Source organism: Montipora foliosa, chromosome 9 (assembly GCF_036669935.1).
Source record: "Montipora foliosa isolate CH-2021 chromosome 9, ASM3666993v2, whole genome shotgun sequence".
NCBI lineage: Eukaryota > Metazoa > Cnidaria > Anthozoa > Scleractinia > Acroporidae > Montipora > Montipora foliosa.
Window position 1 is genome coordinate 41,794,834 of NC_090877.1, and position 16,609 is coordinate 41,811,442.

The 16,609-nt window shown below is 40.7% G+C and overlaps 2 protein-coding genes across 4 annotated transcripts in view; both read left to right on the plus strand.

The window, feature by feature from the left end:
* LOC137970008 (cytosolic carboxypeptidase 2-like) overlaps window positions 1–8,001 on the plus strand; it is a 71,785-nt gene extending 63,784 nt beyond the window's left edge. For 2 of the 3 annotated variants that reach the window (XM_068816451.1, XM_068816450.1), the window contains 10 exons: window positions 385–500; window positions 1,168–1,391; window positions 2,114–2,306; window positions 2,427–2,563; window positions 3,680–3,936; window positions 4,490–4,517; window positions 5,633–5,852; window positions 6,009–6,122; window positions 6,215–6,328; window positions 6,598–6,876. In XM_068816451.1, the coding sequence (XP_068672552.1) occupies window positions 385–500; window positions 1,168–1,391; window positions 2,114–2,306; window positions 2,427–2,563; window positions 3,680–3,936; window positions 4,490–4,517; window positions 5,633–5,852; window positions 6,009–6,122; window positions 6,215–6,328; window positions 6,598–6,731 (1,537 nt within the window). In that variant the 3' untranslated portion in view covers window positions 6,732–6,876. Of the gene's footprint in view, window positions 1–384; window positions 501–1,167; window positions 1,392–2,113; window positions 2,307–2,426; window positions 2,564–3,679; window positions 3,937–4,489; window positions 4,518–5,632; window positions 5,853–6,008; window positions 6,123–6,214; window positions 6,329–6,597 lie in introns of all 3 variants that reach the window. The other variant, XM_068816452.1, reaches the window with a different exon arrangement.
* A 1,603-nt stretch (window positions 8,002–9,604) lies between these two features.
* Window positions 9,605–12,374, plus strand: LOC137971049 (5-hydroxytryptamine receptor 4-like). Its single transcript, XM_068817768.1, has one exon. It carries the CDS (start codon window positions 10,711–10,713, stop codon window positions 11,656–11,658), a length of 948 nt encoding a protein of 315 aa, XP_068673869.1. The 5' UTR covers window positions 9,605–10,710; the 3' UTR covers window positions 11,659–12,374.
* Window positions 12,375–16,609: the final 4,235 nt, after the last annotated feature.

The following is a 16,609-nucleotide window of genomic DNA, read 5'->3' on the forward strand; positions in this document are numbered from 1 at the left end:
ACCTCTTTATTTTTAACTGGAATTTTTCTATTTAATGCATATATAATAAGCTCTATTCACACGCTGAAATTTTAAGCTAGTGAGCCTTTGACGTCACTTTTCCCTGGATCCAGCACTGTGAGGTCCAATCGGTCAGTTTTTAACATGAGTGATGGCGAACCGTGAAATCCAAAGCTTGCACAAATAGTAAACGGCCTTTGGATAAAAACCAAAGCTCAAAATTTTGCCAGTCAAGTGTTAAGCAAACGCACTTTCAAAATCTGGAGAAAAAGAGGTTGTGATTTTGTCGATCACGGGGCTTTATAAATAACTTTTAATTTCTGGAGAATTAGTCATGTGCATATGCTATATTTGCGAGTCATTTGATCGTGTTTTTTTCGTTAGCCTTGGTCAGTGGTCTTCAAGTAGCCCTGTGAATCAAGCACACGGTTTTGAATTGAGCGACGACGAGGGACACTTCGCAGTATCTTACTTGGCAAAGCAGCTGGAAGGAAATGCTGGTGCGTAACATCAGTACATTTTAGGCGAATGGAATTTAAATTGCGTTATTTTTCTTTGTATGGTAAATGATTACTTTTGTGTGAAAATTCTCCTTTGGGAAATGGGGAGAAGGCGTGCCGGGTTACTCGGCCTCAGGGGTGAGTCGAGATTGTTGATTCACAACTCTCTACTCCGAGAGGTTTTTTTCCGGGTGAATTTGAAGTGATTTTCTTTAATTTGATTTTACAGTGCTTTTTCCTTGGATTTAAAATCTGACACCCATCCGTTCGAGAACTATCGAGTTGGTACTTATGTCCATTTTGAAAGTCTTTTGTGTGACTCTTGACATTTCCGTGGTATCCCTGTAGCTGTTGGTTATTATTATTACTATTATTTTGAAATTATACAAAGGTTTACGATGCGGCAGTCAGCGTGGTATAGAAATCGGTTGTGTGACAAAGTGGCAAAACTGCAGTTCCAGAAACTACTGGAGCCAATGAGAACAAAGGCGATCAAATAAACCAATCAGATTTTGACGCATGCATTTAGTTGGAGCGAAGCGCGGAAGAATAGACCGCGACAGGTCTGCTTCTGATTGGCTAATGAAGTGGCGCGGGCCCCTTTTGCGAATTACAAATGGTACCAGTGTTATAACAAAGCCATTTATACACGTTTTGTGTTCTGTAGAATGTTCTTCTGTTTTACCAAGAAGTCGGAACGAGACGAGGGGAAGCTCAGCTTTAGCATTGGCGCGCAAAATTACCATGGCCAACAATCGCCGCAAGGCAGCCGCTCTTGCAGCCGAGGAGACTGAGCACCAGGCTTCTGCTTCGCTCATACCCAGGACTCCCGTTCAACCATATCCTTATTTTCCTTGGCAGCCAAAGGGAGACTGTTTATCCAGCACAAAGGTACAGAGGGCACCTCTTTCGCTCAACAAAAGAAACCGGTATAAGGCATCCTGAAACATTTGTCCCCGTCTTTTTTGCACAATCTGAGTCTCTTGTTTCTTGTTTTATCCACAAGAGATGCTGAAGAGAATTTTGTGATTAATTCATTTGTCAAGTAACTTTTAAGAACGATGAAAAGTATGACGGATGTTTTCCTCTCTCTTTCTCAGCGCACGAGCTTGACGAATCCAAAATCCCTGCAATCCCTGATTGGTTCAGACAGCTGGCTGAAATTTTTTTACTCGTGTATGGGAACGCGACCGGATTTTAGGCGTGATAAGTCACAGTCTTCGAATTCATCACTTATTTTTTGCTCCGTTTTGATATGTTTACGATTACAAAAAAACATCCTAGTCTGCTTAACCAACCCCGAAGTAACTGCCGAAATAGGAGGGAGACAACGTTTTATCCTCTAGGGTACCCTGGGGCTTTTCCTTTCTCGCGCACGCGTCGCTTCACTTGCTGGGGAGCTTTTAACGGTGACCGTAACTCCATCCCACTCGCCATGATTTTTATCGTGCCCCGTCGGACAGTCCTGTCGCTCCTAAACTACTACTTATGGGAGCGAGGTTACATACATTGTGTAAGGATCACGAATGATTCAGTATTTTATAACTGGCTATCTACTAAAACGGAGCTCTCGGCTGTCAAATGATTTGTTGTTGTTGTTGTGTTGTGCATAGGCTCGCTTGTATGAATCGAAACCCGTGAAAGATCAAGAATTGAAAAAGTCGCTCTCTCAAATGTCGCTGGAAGAAAGGAAAGCGAAGAAAGCCAGTCGTAAGAATTTTACGCGGAAACAAGTTGTGTCTGCTGTGGCTGTGGAACGGAAAAGTCTGCAAACAACGGATGACCACCAAGGGAAGGAAACCGAATGTAAGGTTGATCCTTCTCATGTAGTTTTAGATGTTGTCAAAAGAGAAATGTTTCATAAAATATATAGTCATAATTTGATAATCTGGGTTTTTTTTTACGTTAGTTGTTATATTTTTTCAGCGAAGCAATTAGATGGTCACGTGGTAGGAAATCAATCAAGCACACCTGCTCAGCCCCAGTCATTGTTGGTCCCCAGTCCCATGAAGAAATACACGTACGATGTAGAAGAGCCTCCGAATAAAATCTCCACTGGCTTGGTTAGTTTCTTTGAAAATTTAACGTTCTAATATGCCTTCTGTACAGCGAAATCCTTGAATAACAAGCTTTGTTTTTCAATTTTGGAATATAAACGGCTGGTTCAGTTGCATTAGTATTGAACTTATTAAATTTGCTGCGAGCGAAGGACGGTAGGTCCAAACCCTTTGAAGTGTTCCTTTTGTTATGAATTATGCAAGTATTTACATTTTGAAAGCCGACTCTGATAGAAACGACAAACCGTAGGGACCCCGTAGCACTTGATGATGTATTTACTTTGTGGTAGGTTGAAGTTCTCGTCTGCTTAGCAAATCCTTCCATAATACTGAATAGTTTCCTGCATGGTTGTCCTGAACAAATTTTGTGGCTGTATTAACAATTCTCTACACCTGTTGCAAACAAAATTGCTTTATAAGCTTTCTCCTTCAGGATAGCTTTTACAGGATCCCGTAAGTGGTAAAATTCGCATATAATCTGATCTAAGACCGAGCAAGGGAGTGGAATGGGTTCAATACCGAGTTTACCGCGCCACAAACTACTTTGCTGCGGTGTTTTTAAAGAAGTAACAAATGCAAACCTGCATTAAGCACATTCCTCTTCCCTGCTTGGTTGTGGGACAAATTCTGTCCAATTTTCTTTCTATCTTTAACAATCAATAAGTATGGGAGTTCTAAAGAAAACAAATTGTTGCGAAAAAGTTTGTTTTCTTCCTGAAGGTGATTGCCACTTCGAAGAAATCACATGGTTGTTCGCAAAGAGAGAGGATGTATTCCCCATGTGGTGGGTCCGGGGACAAATCTGTTTGTTTGAAGAGTTTTGTTTTTGAAGAAACAGAATGTTCCAGTTTCCATGAGCTTCCTGTAATTTAGCGGTGGAGCTGTTATTATGAGTCGTGGTAGTGCATCGAGAAATTGGAATCTCATCGGTCGACTCCTTTGCTAAAGAGGCCTGGTTTTATTTCGGAGTATGTCCGTAATTAGCATAGCCAGTTGTAGAACATCTAGAGATTGAAGAATCAGGGTCGAGTCCTGTTCGAAGCATTTGGATTGTTTCGGAATATGCCCGATAGCTGCGTGTCCTCAGCTTGTATCAAGTCGATGTCTTTTTTTCACTTTCAGGATGCGAGTACAAGTTCACACATATCGAATACTCCTCTACCAAAATCCAATTCTGCGTTAAACGACATACCTCAAGGTGCAAGCCGTAGTAACCAGTCCCTGGTCAGCGGTCGCCATTCTCCAGTGTATGTTGCCGTTCCTGTGGATAAACCTCCCATGAAGGTTAAGCTCAAAGGTCGCGCTTTTGCGCATGACATATCAGATATATCCACAATTAACAAGCTCAGAAACAAGTTGACAAATGATAATCAATTGGGGTAAGTGAGGCCAAATACTCACCTCTAGGCCGTTTTATAAAAAAAAAAATACGTTCTGGTTGGTCTAACAGACCAAATCGGCTCAATCAATGTTGTATCCAATTCGAATCTCCCAGAATAAGGTTCTTTGTGTATTACTATTTTTGCAATATCCTAAGTTTTCCGCGATTATTCCATCTGTGGGTGAGGTATCCTAAAAATAAATTTGTACGAGCGGTAAAATTAGAAAATGAGATGCTGGGATCGACCCCAAGACCCAGGGAAACTCTATTTAGGAGAACATGACCCGTAGGGTTCTTATAGCCAAACATTATCTATTTGAACCTTACGGCACCTGCTTACTCCTCGTGATTACATGAATGCTCCAATTAGAGACGCTTTTGATTGTTCTTCACGAAAATCAAGGAGAAGACACTTTGTTTCAGGGTTCTCCAGAGCTCTTCTCTCCCTTAGTCAAGAGAAGAGCTCTGGGGTCGAGATTGCCCTATGTGCCTGTCAGACGGCAAGGTAACGCGAAACTGAAGATTTTGCGTTTTTGTTTTTATTTTTGCAGAAAAAAAGTAACGCATTCAGCACAGAAGGTAGGATTATTTAGTAATCCTTATTAAAGGGCGATTTTGACAATACGATTTTAGTTTACGACTTTCGCATGCAACTGGCATTACGTCATTCGATCGTTTGCACGCGTGTTAACGACTCGAAAACGTCCAACCCATCCTCCACCCTGAATTTATCTGATGTACACAATTACTGATTTGCTCTGAATTGACTGTTATCGTTAATTTATGACACTGCATGTGTCCCAGGAAAGGAAAGGAACTTTATTTAAGTGTCTAATCTTCTAGAGCTGTACAGCACTAATCGGGGACACTGTAAATTGAAATTAACAATTTAACGCAAATCAAATCAAATTTTGGTTTTTAAGGAGACGGGAAAACCGGAGTACCCGGAGAAAAAGCTCTCGGTGCAGAGTAGAGAACCAACAAACTCAGCCCACATATGACGCCGAGTCTGGGAATCGAACCCGGGCCACATTGGTGGGAGGCGACTCAGGCAAGTGCTCTCACCACTGCGCCATCCCTGCACCCCCAAGAGGGATAAGGGAAATGGATAAGGGAAAGAAGGATAAGGGAAATGATCATATTTGTTTGAAACGACAACCCAAGTGTATGGACATAGGACTCGAACCTGAGAATGTTGATTAATTTAACCCGTCACCTAACCACTGGATCACCACATGCACCGTTGGCTGCTCAGGGACAATTACTATTAAACACTATTTATTTGATAATGGTATATTATCACTCTGCAAAAGGTCGGTTTCCAAACTTTTCGACAAAGCTAAACATTTTAAAATCAAAGCCTACGCATAATTACTCTTCAGCAATAAGATTCTATGGGAGACTTAAATAACTCTTTTTTTGAGAGAGAGCGGTGTCTTGAGCTTTGGTGGTGAAGCGTTCCTATAGAGGTGAAACTGCGGGTTCAAATCCTATCCACGGTATGAATTTTATCTTTTTTTTTCTCTGCTACCTGAAGTCGTGAGACATAGTGTCCGAATTTATCTGATATACACAATTCAGAGCAAATTAGCAATTGTGTGTATCAGATGAATTCGAGTGGGAAGCCGTTGAACGGGTTAGTCTTTAAATTGATTGGAAGCAAGTAAATAAATCTTTTTTGTTATTCTCGTCAGCCGGCTGGTCCAGGCAGTAGTAGCAGCGAGAGAGAGAACGAACCAGTGACTCCTGAAAAGGATTCATTCACCATTCCTTCGCGGAGCAATAAGCGCGAAACCAGCGGTGTCACCATGGCAACTGGATCGATGATCACTTGGACAAACGACAGCATTCATCATGCCGGTCTTGTCACTGAAAATCGTGGCCGCAAGTACCAGTCTCCTGACATGTGGCCCGGTAAGTCCCGATAACGGTGGACTGGGCAGGCTATTTTATAAAATGATTGGAATAAAATTATGATTATGAAAATATTCTTTTAAATAAAGTACTCAAATGCGCAAATCCCAGCAACTCCGGCATTTGATTGTTCTCTCTTGTGTATCCTCTCTTTAGGGATGTCACAAATTGGCAAGGGACTCGGAGAGGGTGGTCCCATTTCTAGTGATTGTAAGAAATACATAACACATCATAAGGCAGCCGGAAAACCCCTCACTAATCAAGAACCAGGTAGGTCCTTGTACCTGGAAACACAAACGACGTGTTCGTTTCTGCCCGTCAATAAATGCAGACGCCTTAAAAGATCATTTTTGTCACTGTAGGAGTAGTGCAAATTGGCAAGGACCTTGGAGATGATGGTCCCATTTCAGAGGATCATAGGAGAGCGACAACTCGTCATAAAGCAGCTGGAAATCCTCCCAAGAATCAAGAGCTAGGTCGGTCCTTATCCTTGTGTTTATGGGACGTTTTTGATTTCCATGGTCGAAGCTCTTCATTTATAATATGTGAAACGTTAATTTTAACCGGCGTTCTACCTGCACTTCTATTTTTCCTCTTCTTCCCTCAAATGAACTCTTAGTTCCAGAAACATTTAAAATGAAACGAAGTTATCGTAGGTGTTGGGTATTTCCTTCGTGATGATTTTATTGGGAGGGGAGGATTAGGTTTTCATTTTGGGTAACAGTCTTCAACAATCTTCTTTTAGGAACTGCAGCATCAACAATTTCCTTGACCTTCCAGTTTAGTTCTGGCGTAACACCTCGAGAACAAAACCAGTCAGTTGCTTTCCCTGCTCAGTCAAAGAATTTCACGAGACCGAACGCTCAATCAAATAGATGATAAACTTTGATGGCTAGTTCAACATGTCTCGGACGAATCCGCGATAACACGGAACAAAGACCGATATCAGTCCACCACGGACGGCACCCCAGCGAGAAAGCGCTGATCCGACGAAAAAACTTCGGATGACGGACGTTAAATTACTAACGAACAACCAAGGAACTTAATCCTACTTGGGATGTGCGTTTGTGTGTTTCCGAATAACAAGACTCGGTTTTCTAAACCCTGCACGCGGCGAATATCGTATCTTCCGAACGAAATGTTTGATGGTCGGAAATCTTGATTCGACGTATTTATATAAATCAATCAATTCTTCGTTTTCGCTCACTTGAGCAACATCGGTGTTATTTTAAACGCTGGAAACAAAAAGGTTTGTAAAAACCGACAATTCATTTTTTATTTGGATACCAAAAGATTCGTCATTTGCTTTTGTTTACGACTTGCTAACATGCCTCAAAATGACCTTGGACACCTCATGACAATTACATGATGTACAAACGAGTGGAGTAGACCTTATTGGAGTTGAGTCTGCGGGCACATTTTCTTTTGTTTAAAACTACATGCAAAAGAGGCTTTGGGATCAATTCGATACAAAATGACCCCCTAGCCTCGTTTATGCGGCAAAACCGCTGATAACTCCGATGAGGGCTATTACTAAAAAGGCGTTCTGAGTGGAGCAAAGACCTGGGATTTCCAGTGGACCTGTCGAGCGACATCAACTTTGTGGCGGCTGGCCCTAACGTTCTGTGCTAAACAAGGCTTGTAGTTTCAAGATTAAGTTGCGAAGTCGAAAGATGTTTTATTCATGTCGGGTGCACCGGTAGGTTTTTGTGCTTTTTAAGATGTGTTATGTTGTAAATTTTTTTGAACTTTTTGTAAAGAAAGAGTGAATGAAAATTTGAACAGTTTCAAACTGGTGTTGGTGTTATACAGCAATGTATTTTTGCACATTCAGTTGACGCTTGCAGCGGAGAGCAAATTAAGTGCAATGTCGAACCCAGGTTTCTCTCTCTTCCCACTCGCCGAGTAGGGAGAGAAGAGAGAAACCCTGGGTTCGAGGTTGGGTTAAAATCCTCTCTTGCTGGAAACTTCCCACGTGCAGTATTACTCGATATACGCACAGTCTAAAGAAAAGATCCAAATGTAAAATGTATTTTTGTAGACAATCGATCGTTGGTAACGCACTTTTGGCTCGAAGACATGTTTGTTTAATTATTCATGTTCAATAGACCATGGAAAATTATCACCGATAAAATACTTGGACTACAACATTCCACGTGAGCATCAATTTAAGTGTTTCCATTTTTCGGGAATATATTTCTAGTAAGAAAATTAGGCACCCTTCGTCGTTCAAAGAGTCTTAATTTCTCAAGGTTCCGAGAGATCCCGTTCCTATACACCCTTTTAATAAGTCTAATATATGCCGTTTTCCGCTAATGACGTCAAACTCATGCTTTTAAAGTTTATTCAGAAATGTACAAAGGCTTCAAACAAGAAAAGAAATCGGAAAAGTCTTAGGCCTTTGTACATTTCTAAATAAAATTTGAAAGCAAAAGTTCGACGTCATAGCGGAAAACGGCATATATTAGACTTATTAAAAGGGTGTATAGGAAATGATGGATTCGAACCTCGACGACAGCGCTCATTTGCTTGCATAGCACAGACAAAGGAAGGCTCATTGACAGAGGGAAGAAAGAATCAACTCTTTGGACACTACCACGGCTATTAACTGCGCACTGCTGTACTTTCTAACCAGCCACATCAGTAAAGTCGTCCACCAAACCTTCCCATCGTACAACGCGTTTATCGATTCGCTCTGACGAAGGGCTAATGCTCGAAACGTCAGCTTTTAGAATCTCTGTACGGTGGCCAATTTACATTATCAACTCCGTTGATAAAACCAAAATTTTTGTAGTACTACTTCCCCACCGACGCAGCACCACAGTTTCTTTAGAAACTACCCCCTTCATTCATTTACTGTGTTTTAAGGGTTACTTAATCTCTAGTAGTTGTGCAATGCTCTCTCCTAACGAAGCGTGGAACATCCTTTTGTCAGTTTTATTTCCTTTTCCGAAGAGCTCACATTTTGATAAAGAAATTACAAGTGGCAAGCCACTCGAAACTATTGCATAACTGAGAACACATTGAAAACAATGAACTTTCACAAATAAAATTGACAGGGTCAACGATGTTGATGGATGAGACATAAATAGACTTTATATTACAAAAAATTAAATTCCAAGGGTGTTTTTGAAGATTCTTTTACATGGTCGAATGCGCAGCTAGAGCAAAAGAAGAAAGGTTGATTGAAATGAACATTTCCTCTGTTCGTGCCAGAATACGAAATATTTTTCTTAAGACGTTTTTGTTCATAACATAACTTGAATGCTTTGTCACCGTAAAACGAACTAGCAGCCTCTTCTTCAGGTATAACGCCTAAAAGACGGAACTGAAGTTGTATTTTTTAATTTTTATCAATAAATTCAATTGATTAGAAGGAAGGTCGAGTATGATTGGCCAGAAAGTGGGCGAAATAGCTTTAAATTTTCCTGGTTGTTTCGGACAAAGAAGTTGAGAAAGAAAAGGTTTGCAGTCTTTGTTATCCATCTTTAAAGCATATGTTCTCAAGCTTGGGTCCATAAAGATACGCATATGTCAATATCGTGTCGTCTTCCTTGAACCAGATTCCAGATTAATACGTAGAGACTGCAGTAGACATAGCAAAATGCACTTATGTAGTCCAAACTTTCATTTATTACACTGCATTCATTGATCAGTTTTAAATGAAGTCCCTTTGAGGCCATTCGGGCGTGTGTAAACATTTCTGACTAGGCGAATTGCATTATGTTCCTGTATAAATATTTACAATCGGCGGTGCAAATAAAGAATACAGAAAGATTGATCTAATTTAAGATCTGACAGAGTCTCGCAAAGTTAATGCTCCTTTATTGACAAGTCAAGCGAGAACGGTGACTAAACCACACAATTTTTAGAGAAAGTGCAATTTATCGCATCATTGGCATAACTAACAGTCATCTACTTTTCCAACTCATTCAATAGTCTTTTTCAATTAAACTAGGAAAGAAAAGTGCTATAAATTAAAAAGAACAATTTTGTTCATGGAGGCCAGTTCATCGTTTGAAACTTATGACACGTGCTTATCAATGGCTATGCTAAATTTTTTCAATCTCAGTTTTCTCAGGAAAAACAATCATAATGCATCGAAAATAAAAAATAAAACAAAGTTCTCCTCAAGTTTTCAGTTTAAACGAAAACAGACGGCTGACGCCACGTTCGAGTGAAGAAGAAGTCGATCTTTCAACCTTTGAATTTTTGACCCATTGGTGGTTGCGTTTTTTTTCTTGTCACTAGCTTGGCAAAGCGCTGTATGATATTCGTGAATGTCTGATAACCTTATGCCAATTAGTCACGCATACAAGTGTATTTGGGGTAGTGGTCAATTATATTATTGGCAGTCGTTGCCAAAATAAAGAAATCAGAAACGAGCCAGACCTTAACATGGTAAATTGAGGTCTTTGGGGATCGTGGCAACATACCACGCACCGACCAATCACTGGGTAACGTCCCTGAATAGTCTGAATAAAATTCATTCATACAGCGAACAGCAGTTTCTGTCTTGTTAATTGCTTCTTCCGAAACAGATGTTCTGTGGATCTATTGTCACGGAATATGTAATTGTTTCGCAGAAGTTCCTTGTATCTTCAAAGCGACTTCCCCTAAGTAGACTTGGCTTCCAATGACGGCGAAAACTAGAGATTACTTGGCGTTGTAGTGATAACATTTAGATATATTGCTGGAACAATTATCAAGCGATGAGGTTTCCTCGTAATATCTAACGCAGTTGGGCCCCATTTACGGAACAGTGAACAGACTGAACAATGAGTTTAAAACTGGTGAAGATTAATTGATATCCTTTATACAGAACCACGAGTCACCAAGTTATTCGAGGTGATAAATTATGACCTTGCACAACAATATTTCCTCGTCTCCAGAATGCAACAAGACTCAAGAGCTTGTCTTTATAGTGGCATTCGCAGTTATTGGGACTGTAATGCTAATTGGAAACGCATTTGTTAGTTTGGTCTTCATAGCGACCGCGAAATTACGACGGAACTATATGAATATCTTTCTCCTCAGTCTTTCGATTTCCGACATGCTTATGGCTGTGCTTGTCATTCCATTTTACACCGTGCACTGTTTTCGCGACTGTCCTCATTTCCTCACTCATTTGTGCTGGCTTTTGAGAAAGGCGAGAGATTTTGCTCTTGGAGCTACGACCCTTAACATTTGCGCTATAACATACGATCGCTACCTTGCCATTCTTCGGCCGCTACAGTACAAAGCCAAGATGACAAAGCTCCGAGTGAGCCTTATCTTAGCGGCGGTTTGGATGTTTCCTGTGATAGTCGCAGCAACAAGAAATGCTTGGTACCACACAGCCGGAGAAGAGGAGCAACGACACTTGTCAGTCAAACTATTTGACGCAGCCATAATCATAACTCCGGTTATTATTTTCCAAGTCGTCATCTTAGTCGTTCACATTAAAATTATTCGCAAAATCCTGAAGCATAGGAAACCAATGCCACGATCCGGATCCGAAACCTCATCATCGCCGGATCATGTTCAAGAGTCAGGTGTAGATATTTTTCGGCTAAGGAAAGGAACGACATCTTGTATGTTTGTGGTTTTATCGTTCGTCGCCTGTTGGCTACCTAAGACTGTGCATAACTTTAGCTATGTAGTAGAAACACCGAACCCTGTTCTATCGAGTCCATTATTTTTTCGAATTTGCTTCCTTTTCTTGTTTATTCAATCTTCCTTAAATCCGTTTATTTACACTTTCTACAGATCTCGGTTTAGAAAGGCTGCTTATTCCCTTCTCGTTAGGTGGCTCCGTTTTGTTTAAACCCAACATTGGCATGAGGTTTATACTTCGCGTGACTTGATTTTTCGCGCAAGTTTATAGACGAGAAGATAAATAAAGGTCAATTCGAATGCGAAGACGAAGCAAACGTATTTGTATGGCAGCAGGAGCAGTCCATTTGTTGATGGTATTTATATCGTCATGAATCACCACAAACTAAAAAGTTTTGCGCAAATTGGCGTCGCTCCACCCCAAGCGTTAACAAACGGGAAAACCTGTAGTTTATTTCATCCAAGTTAACGTTAATCTTCACAACGTAAACTAAGATCCTTACACTATTAAATAAGCCTCGGGGTATATTTATAACCAAAAGAGAAAAGAGGTATCGGCACTGCGCGCAATTATAACCAAATGTTTCTCAACAAGTATACAAGTTAATCAAACTGAAGCAGAAAAAGAAAACACTAAACTAAAGGACCAATATATGTGGAGCTTGCTTAACTTTGTGTCGAACTAGGTGTCGTGAGCAAGTTAACCCAGTGTTGCTGAATGTCTGAAGCTGCGACTACCTTTTTCTTGTTAACTGTTATCATATGTTTTGAATTACAGATAAACGATTCAATTTTCACTCTAGAATATAAATTGACAGACGAGACGTCAATGATGCCGTCTATGACTTACTCTGTTCAGTGACGGTCAATTCCGATGACATTTAAAGTTTGCTACTCAGCAGAGTTTATCAAATATTTTTATGTGCACCATCGCCTACAGTATTTATTAGAGAAGCTGTTATGGAGAGCAATCCGTTGTAAAACCGCTTCCAAATGATTTATTAGTATATGATGTTCAATTAAAGGCTGTAATGTCTCTCAGCTAGCCCTGCATCGTTCATTTCAGTCAATGTATATATTGGGGTGTTTCATCAGTGATTCTGGATGGATATATTTTGATCCATGGCAAGGATAAACTGCCACCTTTGTTGTTCATATAGAACGTGAGATCTTGCACCAGCGTTACGTAATCAAACATGCAGCTTTTAGAGGTGTGAACTGGAACATGCGAAAATTAGGACCGGTATAAGTCTTTTAATGTGATCACAGGGACGGTGGAGCATACTTGTTTCTCTTGAGGAAGTGCCAACTCGTGTTGGGGTGATACAAAAGTAAGCGCCATTAGGGGAATATAGGGGGAGTCTACCACGCCAAGAAACGTTCGTTCATGATAAATATAGAGGATCGTAGACGCTTGAAAATGCTTTCTTCGGCGGGCATCTCTCTCCACTTTAAACTTGTTATATATTGTGGCGTAGGACCGCAACTCTCGTTTCTCCACCCTCGCCGCCTCCACGCTCCTTACGACATCGACATTAACGCAGATCTCGTGGAAAATTGTAAATCTACGTTTTTCAAACTTAAATCTAAGCAAACTGGCCGAGCTACCCACTAAAATGGTAGGAACAGTGTTTAGAGTTGTCTAGAAAATCAGAGTTTCCCGTCGTGTGCTCGAGTACTAGTGTTCCGTAGAACTTGACATTTCCTGTTAGTCGTTTCCAAAAACGTTTCCGCTCAAGTGTAAAAGGACTTGAATGGTAAAGAAGGGGGTCTGATAGTTTCCCACTCAATCAGCAGCAGGAGGGTTACAAAATAATAACTTTGGGTTTCTCCTAGCAGCAGGGCTTCTATTTTAGTAAATTTTTGTCAACAAACTTATGTTAATTTTTTAGCGATTGTCTAGCCGGGAGACAATGAATAGTCTGAATTCGATGATCATTTGAATACTGGGAGCTGGAGTTCTTGCATGAAAATAAGTATTTGGTCTCAGGACCGTCAGTGGCGAATATCTTGCTTTATATTCATTTTCCGGAGATCTTTAACCCAAAAATAGAAACAGAAATGGCAAAGCAAGATATGGCCTTGATCACCTCGGTAGGTGTATCATCTCATGCACGGGCTGTGTGATATCTACAGTATAGCACAGGCTGTGTGATATCTACAGTATCGCAAAGGTCAGCTGTGCTTCTCTCTTCTCGTTGGCAATGTTCGTTTCGGAAGCTATGAGATCTTTTTCCTTAATTTGCTCCTAATTGACCGAGGATTCATTCAAAAGAACTAGTTGAGAATTTCATAAGACCCAACGTGTACTTTGGCAACCACTGATCAAGTCTCTTTTCACCCGGATCACAAAAACGACCTCGCTGCGAAGAGAAGTTGAGCAAAGCGAACTGTGAGTTGAGTTAAACTGTAAATGAAGGGGAGAATAAGGCAGATATTACAGGTAACGTCTATCGTTGTGCGGTTACGACAGCTTGAGACATTTTGCTAAATGGGGAAAGTTGTCATGTGGTACACGTGGTGGACCTTGGGAGAAGTGCGCGCACCAGATGTTCTCAATGTCCTATGACTGAGGTTAAAACAAAAACATTGCTCCAACACATCGTGGCTTTAATGATAACAGAAATGTGGTTGTTAAAAGACGAATTAAGTCCATGTTAAATCAATGAACGAAATGGACAAAAAAATTGACGGGAAAGTTACAAACGACTAAATAAGCGCAGAGCCGAGGGAGATGATACTTACAAATACAATACATAGCTTTCAAAGGGGCAAACCGTACGCAGAAAAACTAACACAAAAATGGTTAGGAAAATGATGTACTGTACATGCGTGGCTCGTAAAAGATCTCTTGATATCGACACAGAAAATTATTAGCAAGCGGCATCAGCAGTTCTGATGAAGCTGGTTGGATAACTAACCTCGATAAGGTCTTATTTTACCATTCAGCAGCGGACAAACGAACAGGAAACATAAATTTACACGGCTACATCCTGAGGTCAATGTGATATTCGAGTGTCGATTTCTTTGTTTTTGCATTCCCGACTCAAAATCTATCCCTGCACATATATGTGCCTTTTACCAATCGAATTCGAAGTCCGTACTATAAGTTACGGCCGGCGAGTTTGTTGCCTCAATTTATGGCCCGCTTGCGAATCACGGGGCTAATTTATTGAACTGAATTTGGGAGACAAAACGTGTCTTCGAATGACTAATAAAATTGGAGGTGAAGATTTTGGGAAACATGCGACTCACATGTGCTTTTCATGTTTCTTCAGAGACTGCAATGAATGTAGGCGTAACTCCAAGACAAACATCGCCTGCCCGAAATGTCGGAAAAAAATTCTAATTTTTAATTTCCTTTTTGGGTTGTTAATCGCTGAAGATATTAGACAGATAAACGGGGACGTGACAAAAAGATAAACTTCATCCATTTTATCGAGGTTACCTCACTCCAGATCATTAGATAACTTGAAAGAAATTTAAGTTGTCAAATTATGCCTCTTCTCCAGCCGAAAAAATGAAAGGCGACCAAAAAAATGTGGACTTTTTAGATCTCTTCAATCAGCGATGAAACCGTCCATGTAGCCAATTACGACAAACCAGAGAGTGACTTTTCTGATGGTCTTCTCATTTGTCAAATAAAGCCTCCTTTGCTGCCTAAAAATTGCAAAGAGATCAAAGGAAGTTTGGAATTTTGAGGGCTCAAATCAAGGGCGAAACTGTCTGATCAACCAAAGAGTGACCTTATTGCCTGAACAAATATGAATGGCCGGGAAATGGTATCACTGGAAGATAAGTAAATTCGGCGCGCTTTAAGCTACACCGATGAAAGATAACCTGCGATTAGGCGTTCTTTTCTTTAGAGAACGCGCGAAGAGGGTCCCGCCCTCTCTAAAGAAAAGAAGGCCTGATCGCACGTTACATGAAATGCAACACCAAAATAGCGCCTTGTTGCCTTTCCAGTAGTAACTGATAATGGCGAAACCATTTTTATGTCCGTAACAAATGCTTTGAAAACTTGTCGGTTTGCGTAGAACGTGGACGGTGTAGTCATTCGAGTTCACCCACGAGGAATGTGCTTGAGTTGCTACAATAGCTGTGCTTTTACGTTACCATACCTAACGGCTAGTGCTCGACGTAATACGAATAGCTATGTTTTCTTTTTTGACCCATTGCTTGAAGAGGCTATGAAGTTAGAGAAGGTTATCAGTCAACTTCCATATTTTATCTTTGTCCTTGACCTGGCATTGCATTGGAGTGCTTTTTAATTCACTGTAACAAAACCATCACTTAATTAACGAATAATTACGTTAGCCAATGACAGCAGACAGAGACGATCAAATATACGCGAAAGTTTCGTGCAGGAGACTGCGAGTTCGCAAACTTGGTCGGACCAACACTCAGGGTCTTTAAATAACTGCCTTTGTAGTTCAACTATGCAAATGGTTAGATTTTCAAGTCTTCTCGGGTAAGGACTATAAGCCGTAGGCCCCGTCTCAAAGTTTCCTGTTAAGGACGGTGCCTACTAATTCAAAGTTATTTCTCCCGGTTTATGAATATGCGGGAAAAGTAGATCTTAACAAGCGTTGTTGAAATCCAAAAAGAAAATTGAGGGTAACCAAGCATTTTTAAGAGGTCATCAATCAACAATAGCTGTAAAAAGCTTTAGAATACAAAGCAATGTATGGCATTCTTTCCTAAACTGAAGCTTATTATCTCTGAAAAAATGCATGGTTATCCCCAATTTTCTTTTTGGATATCAAGAGCACTTGCTTAGTTCTGCTTTCTTCGCATAGTTTTAAACTGCGCAAAAATATCCCTGTGTTAGTAAGCATCACCCATAGCAGTCCTGTGTGTCTCCAGCTGCACAGAACGTATGCGCAATGACAATAGTGGGCACCGTCCTTAATCAACACTGTGGGAGGTTAAAGAAACCACACACTGTTCGTGAAGAGTAGGGGGGGGGGGGGGGGGAGACCCCTGGTGTCGGTGGTTTATTTCTCAGATAATTCAGTGTAAACCCCAATGAGACTGATGTGCGGTATATAAGTCCATTACCACCGTCATTGCCATACAATCACTCCAACGCTAACGGATGCGGACCAAAATCAACAGAATTACTTTAGCCCATGACTGTCATGCAATTCCAGACTTCTCTA